Genomic DNA, 9,789 nt, shown 5'->3' with positions numbered 1-9,789 from the left:
TGTAAATTGTTATAACCGTTGCTGATAGTACAGATTCGATGCGATGTATATAATATATCGAATGGTGAAAAAAAAAATCATAGGAAATGGAAGTTATCAATTTTCTAGCAGGGTCATTGGGAAAAAAAAAGCCAAAGACTCAGATTTTCTCTCTTCTCAGACACATTATCTATTTTCACTTAATAACCTAGTCCAGTTTAAAAATGAATTCAATTAGTCTTCGAGTCGAAAGCTCCTGCTAACAATTATCCAAAAAATCAATTTTTTGGATAAAATTGTATATCACGTCAAGCAGAATCTACATAATTGCTGTGTAAATCAAAATTCACTAGGAAATATATATACTTTTCGGGTGAATTCCACAAACTTAAATACAAATCCAACATATCAAGGAAGGAATATATTATAATAGTATCAAAAATTTTCCGGTTATATAGTATAAACCATGCCAACCTCTACAAGAGCTGCATGAGGAATGTTCAGTGCCACAGGAGGCTCCCTACTGTTTTTATCAAGAAAAACATAGGTCATAATCAAGAATTTCTTGATGAAGTTTGAGCCTTCTCGCAATGTTAAATGTGACTGACCCAAGAAATATGCAGTACCACTCTCCCTGGCAGTAATCAGTTCTTGTAATTCCTCTTTCACTGATACTAACATTTTCGGGCTATTTGCTGGTAACGTAAATTGCACCTTTTTTCGACTCGAGGAAGTGCCTTTCTGAATCAGATTTCCGGCTGGACTAGCATGAGTTTCTGCATTTTCCATTTTTGAAGTTGCAGGCTGCATAATTGAGTTACTGTTCTGTAGAGGAATCAAAGCATTTCCTTCTGGAGATGGCTTCCCAACAACCATCATTCTTCCTTCAGGGGAAATGAGCGACTCAGAATCATTTTCTTCTAAGGAAATGAATTCTCCGATTGCTTGAATAATCTGTTCCTCAAAATCATCTGTGTCCCTGATATGATGATCACAGTATCCATATCTTACAATGCATCGGTAGATTTTGTGGTCTCGGGCACCAACCCTGCCTACAAGATATCGCATGTTTGGATGCACATAAGGCACTGGTAGGGACTTGAAAGAAACAAATATGAGTACTTGATGAAATGCAGGAAGGTTTGTAATGAAATGTGAGAAAAAAGCTGGGATTCCTGACACAATATCAGTGTAGATTAAACCAATTCCAGGCACTCTAGAAACGCCGAGCCCCGGACTAAAATCAGTAAGCCATTCTGTGGGAACCTTGTTTTGTAAATCAAACTCGTATTTCTTCTTAGTCCCATAATGCGAAGCAAGCATGATTGTGAAAGTCAATATTGAAAGGACAACTAGATACCATCCTCCTTTGTGAAAACTCAACAAACATGCCGATAAGTACACGGCTTCGACAAAGCCGAAAAACAATAAAAAGCATCCTGATGCAAGTAAAGTCTTCTCCCAGTGCAAAGCAATCACAAGAGACATCAAACAAGTAGTAACTATCATTCCAGATATGATTGCCAGACCTGTAACAGGATTAGCTTGTTCATGTTAATTTAATATGGACATGGATAATTCTCATCGGAGAGATGAAAAGAAAGAAAAGAATTTCTTCAACTACCTAGTTGTGTGATATAAACATGCTCATAATTCAACAGTTTGACGATTATAATTCCTCAATATTCTTTTTCCTCTATTGCCATACAATAGTTTTTTTTTTTCTCAACTATTCAAAAAACTGCTCAACTGCTTTATTGAGTTAATTCCCATGTTACCCTTTTCTACTTTAAGCTTGTAGATCTCAAAAACAACAACAAGAATAATGATAATAACAATAAAAGAAGAAGAAGAAGAAGAAGAAGAAGACAAGAAAAGTAAAGAACAAATTATATTGATAGAAGATTGTACCTGCTGCACTTGCAATTCTTTGTACATCATGAAAAGCAATAGTGACAGTGAGGCAGAGGACCATCAATAACCAGTTGACATCTGGAATGTAAATTTGCCCATGACGACTATCTGATGTATGTATGACTTTTACTCTGGGGAAACAACCAAGTGCCAGGCATTGGTTTATGATGGAGAAGCTGGCAGTTATTGTAGCTTGGCTTCCAATAACCGAAGCGAGCAGAGACAAGAATATGAAGACATGACCAAGATGTTCTGGATTTGCCATTTTCCCACATGTCAGAAATCAGAACCCCATGAACAGCAGCTTAAAAACCAAATGAAAAAAGTGAAACAACTTACTAGGAATGGATTTACTAAGGTGGTTAAAATCATCAGAATCATGCAAGTGCTTGGAGATATATGCAGCTTGGCCAGCATAGCAAAAAACTAGAAGTGGATAAATCAAGCATGTGAAAGTTATCTGCAGTACAGATACCATACAGCAGTTATATATAATCCGATAGAGTAGACATTATATATACCAAAGCAAGTATTCATAGTTATTTCATTGCCTGGATCGATTTCTTGGAGAAATGACCCATATCTGCAAACATGGTCTCTGATCCTGTCATTGAAAAGAAAACATTGGTTAAAACAACTTGTACACTTCAAAACTCAAACAAGTAAGACACCAGTTTGTTTGGCATTATTGTTATGGCTAATTTTGAAAAGTTTACTACCTTGAATACCTTAATTAAAAGCGACTAATTACTTCGTAAAACAAATTCAAAGTCATAGATGGAAATGTTGCATACCAAAGGCATTTTAGTACATGCTAACTTACCTGCAACACTAAGAAGAATGCTAACCAGTGACCTCCAACTCCTCTTGTCAATATTTTGCACAAATCTGTACATATATGCTGGGGAGATAGCACCCAGAATTTTTGGGTTTGAATAGAATATGTTGTATATACCCATTCCACTGATAAATAAAAGCCATACTGTAACAATTGGCGCAAACATAAACCCAATTTTATGGGTACCATAGTGCTGTAGCATGAAAAAGCATACAAGAACAGCACATGCAAAAGGAACAGGTACATCTGAAAAAGATAAAATAAAAAACAGAGGAAAGTTATGCAAAGATTCTACAAATATAATGCAGATAAATGTGGTGTAGAAAACTATTCAGTCATTTAAATATGTTATCAAAGAATTGCAGCATGTCATTCGCAATCCCAAGTTTCACATCCTCAAGAAATTAGACAATCAAAGATCTGATTACTAATTTAGTTCTGATGCACAAGGATTTAAAGATAGAAAAAAGGAACAAAGTCCAAACTCAAGTCCCCTCAACTCATTTGCAACTCTACATTTTCATGATCAACATGTGGTTGCTGATTTCCATCACTTGACACACATCAATTTTAATAACCTTATTTCTGCAACATTCATATTTTGCTTGTGTTGTTTCTTTACAGTCCAACACTCACTAACACACATCATGGCTAGTCAAACCATGCTTCTGCAAAATTTACCCTCGAGTACTCCTAGTATTTTGCAGTTGAAATAAAAAGTTCCCTCATACAATTCTTCAAAAGTTCTTCACACTTTACCAGCTTGTTACAAAATTCCTCAAAGCTGATTCATAAGTACCAAAAATAGTATTTTCCATTCCTCGCAGATGTTCTTCCAAAAGTAATAAATGGGTCACAGTAGATCAAATCCGGAAAGTAGCTCAATAAAATGGGCACGACTATGCTTTTAGATTAGTTAAGAAAAGCATAAACAGAGAGTATCTAAAGACTTCAACAGGATATCAGAGGATACAATTTGGAATGTTCCTGCTGATTTCAACATTTTGCATAATAGGAATCTCGATGGTTTTGTTACATATAATATCATGACACGTGCAAGTACAGTATTGTACATGTACACATATGCATCTAAAAGTTGACAAGAGCCAGATAAATGCAACAAAATATTCCAGTCCTAGAGTTGTGACTAAAAAATTAACTCTTTAGTTTGGTTTGTTTGTTTCATCACTCTTCCACTTTGAATTTTCACTTAAAGCTTTGTAGGAATGAGCATTGTATGTAATGGAAGCATCGAAAGTGGATAATATTAACGTACCATATCCCGAGATTAATTTAAAAAACTAGAGTGTGCATAATTAAACAAATATCCAAATAAAAGGAATCTACTTTCATGTTAGGGTTCTTACATCTTTCTAAAGCATCTGATATGGACTGCTGTTTCTTCAGTGAAGAGGAATCTGGAGAAAAACCAAAAGATACAAATCAAAATATGAGATGATAGTGATAGAAGGGATGTGATTATGAAGAAATATCTATAATCTTTGTATATTTAATCTTGTTGTTTGCTCTTACATTTAATTTTTGATAATGTTCTTTGAAGACCTGACGAAGCTGATAATACTGGAAGATTTAACAACATCATTATGTTAGTGTAAAAAAAAGGAAAAAGAAATAAAATAATCAATCTATTAAAATTGAAAAAGAATCAAATTTTGACAAAAAATTAATGACAAACCAGAAATAGATGGGGTAAGCACTGCATCCCCAATTATCATACAAGCACCAAACAGTGCTGAGAAGAGCATTAAATAATGGCTACTTTTATGTTTTTCAATTGCCCTTCTAGCCCTCGATTCAACCTTGATTCTGAGAGGGCTTCCCTTTTGATGATGAGTTGCCTCATTGGTGGTTCTATCATCTGGAAGCAGACCTACTTTAGCATTCCTGCATAATAAGGAGTACAAAGCAAAAGTACCACCTGCAAGAAGTCATTAAAGTAAATAATTCCATGTAGCAATCCTTTCAAAATTATAATTTGAGTTAAACGGTTACTAAGGATCATTACCCTCCCCATTATCATCAGCCCTCAATGCTATGAATGCATACTTTAGTAAAGATATGATGGTCAGAGTCCAGAAAATAAAAGAGAAGTATTCATATGCAGTTTGATCGGATTGGAAATCATTGACGTGAATTGTCCCAAAGACATACAAAGGAGCAGTAACCAGGCGACCGTAAACTACTCCAAGGGTTTGGAATGACAGGATGACTGTGTGCCTCCATGTCTCCTTCTGTTCATTATCACATCAGAAAAACAGATCGAAATGGTCAAAACTAGCAAGTTAAATTTCTTTAGTTGTCTTCACAAAGAGAAAAATTTAGCAGTCTAATGATTGTAAGGTCTAAATATAATCTATAAGAAATAATAGAAGATAGTCCATTCGTATTCAACTAAGAAGCCAAAGACACGAGAATTCTATGGATTTTAACATCTGCAGTTGCAGAATGACAGCTCCAAGCTACACAGTTGATTAATAGGGCAAACAAATACTTCTCAGGATATGGAAAACATGTATACTTAACTCTCGTAAAAATCTGTAGTTCATGCAGGAGATAAAGAGGTCATTTGCAATATATACTAACTGTGAAATCAACTGCATAGAAAACCAACTATTATCCCTCACTGCTTGACATGTATTTTCAATTTTTTTTTTTTTTCAGACTTATGAAATAGCCTTCCCCTCCATTAAACACCCAAATCCCAACCGAATTCCTTCTATGGGGGATTAGATCCCAAGTCCTTTCATCAATAAGAGGAGATTAATCAACTGAATTAGATTATATCAACTCCATTACTCTTCTTACACTTGCAGTTCTCATATGGAAATTTAGGAGCCTTTAAAGTGCTCAATAGCATTGATTAACGAAAATTTAGCTGTTTACCTTAACGCTCTTCTACTTTTTATAATTTATTTGGTGCGACTGAAAGGGAATAAGAGAGAGAGAGAGAGAGAGAGAGAGAGAGAGAGAGATCAAACATTTTGTTCACCACAGTTGATCAACTAGCCTCGATTTCAATCTAGCTGCTTTGATTTATGAATTCACTTGCTCCATTTTGGACAATCCAAGGTTCCATTTTCCACAAATTCTAATGATGCGAAATCCTTCTTAACCACTTCTCCTAGATCTTGGTCTACCTCTTCTCCATTTAGTACCTTCGACTGGCAATGTATCACACTTACATATCGGAGCACAGGGAGGTCTACATAGGATATGAACAAACCATCTCAAACATCCTGCTCTCGGTTTACTACACACCCCCCCCCCCCCCCCCCAAAAAAAAAAAAAAAAAAAAAAAACTTGTCCAACTTGTACCTTTTTGTCAAATATGGTCATCTCTTATATTTATTGTCTAATCTTATGTGAACATATATCCATCTTAACATCCTAAATCCTCATTTATGATACACCATGCCAAAAAAATTCCTACAACAAAATCAAGCCAATTATGCAAGACAGCAAGTAGATACTTTAGCAAGAAATGCTTATCTGTAGCCTTGGAAAAGAAAAAATTAACTCCATGATTTCTTTTGCCATCGAATCATAAAAACAGAAACCCGTTAACTAGTAAAGACCCTCTCCACAAAAACTACCATTTCAAGTACTGAAGCAACTTTCAGTGTTACTATCAAAAATAGAAGACTAGAGGCAGTCTAATCAGCCACCAATAAGAATAAATGATCCATCATCAATCAATTTGCCAAGCCTACAATTTCAGTTTAACAAACTAAACCCAGAGTTTCCTGAAGATGGAAGAAGGCATATTTTCAATTTTTTCTTCATAATTTAATTTGATACAAAGATAAATATCTGGCAGTGAAGATAGTATTTAACAAAACAAAAGAACCGCATTCACTTGTTTGCCAAAAGGATAATTTAAAAAGAGAATAATCAGAATACACAAAACATAAAGAAAGAACAAGATTAATCACAGTGAACACAACAAAATATATCAAAAAACCAAAATATGCTAAAAAGGAGCAAGAAATGATACCTTCAATCCAGCAGAGCACATACCAGGGCTACCAAGATGATCCATTATTTACAGATAAAACAGATATTTTAAAGTGAAGAGAAAATATATGAAACCAACAATGAGCAATAGAAGAGAAAGAGTAACGGAGGAACCAATGCAATGTGAAATAACGTAGTAAACTATGAAGTGGAAGATCTAGAAGAAAGAAACAGCTTACTATAACTTGTTGACTGATAACTTTTTTTGGTTTTGGTTAATGGTTGCAGAGAGGGAAAGCCGAACGGACAGGGACGGCATGGTATCATTTTTAAATCAAAATTCTTTAGCATATAAAGACACATCACATGGCTTCTCCTTTGAGGAAAATTTGATGCACATGGCATTTTATTAATCAACCATTTTGACCCTTTTTAAGATATTACGTTTTATGCCCGGATGTATCAGTTAGGTCAGATTAACTTGATTTAGATTGGCCAAGTTCAAATTTTTGCTGAGTTTTATTAATAAACTTTTATATTCCTTATTTATGTTTGGAACCCACTATATCATTTTTTAGTCAGTTACATTTAAATAGGACAATACAGATAAAATCGATGTATTATCAATTACATACGAAACATCCTTTTGAATACTGAAAAACTGAGCTAAAAGCCAATTTAGTAACAGGCTACATTCAACTTAGTGACAAGGGAAACCCTAAAGAAGATGCATGCCAGTTTAAATTGGTGCATAAAACATAAAACATGATAGACAAACAAAAATTGATACTAAAAAGCTCGAGCCAGATGTTCAATTAGAATATGGGGCTCTTAGGTTGATATTAAAAAGCTTTGAGGAAAAAGAAATCGTATTTCAGAAGTCCAATATGAGTAACCATAGCAAGAAGTTCAACTTTACAGAATGAACATTCTTCCATACAACCAGATGCATATGCATCCTCCAATCTAATGCATAGACTTCAAAAACTAAGCCAAAAAAGGTCAAAGAAAAACATTGAACACACAGATTGAATTGGTGATGGAACTCCTTAAACCAACCAGAAAAGTATAAGAGAAAAATAAAAATAAAAGGAAACGAGCAAAATGGTTGACTTCAAAAAATAGGGTAGAACAGGTGCAAACTAAATGCCACCCGTCTTGTACATATTCCAAAATCATATTAACCTTATTGTATATTCTCAGAATCATAAGCTTTCTCCCAATCATCCACCACTTCAGACAACTCTGCTTGACTTGAAACTCTTCCAAGCGGCATATTTGAAATGTTTGTTGCATTTGATTCCTCAGTTGCTGAATTGGAACAGCTGCCAGCTCGTTTGGTTGGATCTTCAGTCCTCACAGATGCAGCAGATGAACTAACAGCTACTTCAGAATCTAAGACACTCCACCGGTTAATTGAAGCTGCAATTGGAGCTTCTTTCCCTTTCCATGCAGAAGCCTGAACATCAGCTGATCCATGAGACCATTCTTCACTGCCCCATGAATCTTCCCTCCTACCGTGCTCCAGAACTACAGCCTTTCTCCATGGCTTCAAAGCTGCTACTGCTCCTCCATCTTTGGCAGTACCTGCTGCTCCTCCCCAAGGATTAGTGGCTGACGAAGCCACTGATGCACCAGCATTTTGAAGAACAACAGCCCCATGATATATTGATCCATGATCCAACCTCCTCATAGCCGTAGCAGCACGAGCTGGATCATTAAATACAGCCAGTGCATTCTTATCATTCAACCAAACCAGTTCGCACTCCCCACCAAACCTAAGAACCAACGAACTTATATCTGCTTCCCTTGGCAAATCTAGAAAAGAAACAACAAGCCGGGGATCCATATCCACTAGAGGATCAAATGCAGGTGGATGTGGAGCAGTTAAAGTGGTGGTACCCTTAACCCCGATCACACGAGATGGGGGCTTAGATTTGGGTGTAACATGCACCACAATGAAACGCTTTGGCTCCCAACCAGCAGAATAAATTGCAAGCTTCCACCGCTCAGCTATCAGTCTAACTGCATCTCTCTTATCCTTCAGCATAGGGCAGAAAACATGAACCTTGAGACCAGTTAAAGATCCTCTAGTCTTTCCAAGTAACAAGTACTTGCACCTCTCCTCCACACCAAGAACCCACCTTGGATCACGTCTGTACAGGTCTGCAAGCAGCTCTGTCACAGCAGAATTCTCACCAAAATGAAGAGCCTCAAGACTTGGGGGAGTGATGTCAAAAGCATCAGCAAGAACCCTTTTACGCTCCAACTTAGCACATTCATCATCACATATAAGCTTCCTCTGACCAAGAGGAATTCTCTTGCCAGTTGATTCCACTGTTTGTAGTGGTACAGGCAATTTTTGAACAATTGATGCTTCAAAAACTGTATCAGCATTAAAACCACTGCTGCTCCCTCCAGCATCACAAGGAACAGATGCTGTTATCCTCCCACAGGAGCAAGTAATTGTGACAGGGAACTCACATCTCACATCAGGACAAGAAGTAGAAGGATGACAAAGAGCAGTGCAAGTATGCCTGCAATCTCTTCTAGGAGCACCACAAGTCTGCCCACAAGAAGATTTTGAACCTGCTTCAGTTCCGCAGGAAGGATCACAGGGAGGTGGATGACACGTTCTGCCACATGCATGTAAGCCACACTGCCTGGTCTTACCACAGAGCTTGTTACATCGTATATCCTTTGAACCACAAGGTATGTTCCCAAGAACCACATGCCCACCAACACACTCCTTTGCTATAGGGACTGAACAAGGCGGGCAGTCTCCAAAGTGGCAGCTGTGCGAAGCTGAATGGCCACAAGGCTGAGGAACTGAACAAGGAAGCTGGCATGAAGGAGGAGGTGTACCACATGGCAAAGGAGGAGGGATTGAAGTTCTCCCACATGCACAGCTTAAATCAGTGAATATCGTCTCCAGGCAAGGTGGACAATGGCCGCTATGACACAATGATTCACAAGAATGCTGCCCACACCTCAGTTTCTTTCCACATGCCATTTGACAGAAGTGCGGATCCCAATCTTCAGAGAGAACATTATGTGGGTTGGAAAGAGGGCAGCACCTTTCA

General features: G+C 37.0%; 1 protein-coding gene across 1 annotated transcript; it reads right to left on the bottom strand.

The window, feature by feature from the left end:
* Positions 1–314: 314 nt before the first annotated feature.
* LOC149494192 (NF-X1-type zinc finger protein NFXL1-like) lies at positions 315–9,789 on the bottom strand (the record flags this gene model as incomplete). Its single annotated transcript, XM_089724952.1, is given in 10 exon segments — positions 315–1,508; positions 1,891–2,145; positions 2,233–2,353; positions 2,445–2,497; positions 2,717–2,977; positions 4,099–4,149; positions 4,265–4,312; positions 4,428–4,670; positions 4,758–4,980; positions 7,920–9,789. Coding segments are annotated over 10 exon segments (4,204 nt in total), but the record flags the coding sequence as incomplete, so codon positions are not given.

This window comes from Jatropha curcas, chromosome 8, assembly GCF_041381405.1.
Source record: "Jatropha curcas cultivar XTBG-Jc1 chromosome 8, XTBG_Jcur_1.0, whole genome shotgun sequence".
Lineage (NCBI taxonomy): Eukaryota > Viridiplantae > Streptophyta > Magnoliopsida > Malpighiales > Euphorbiaceae > Jatropha > Jatropha curcas.
This window is presented reverse-complemented; position numbering and strand designations above follow the sequence as displayed.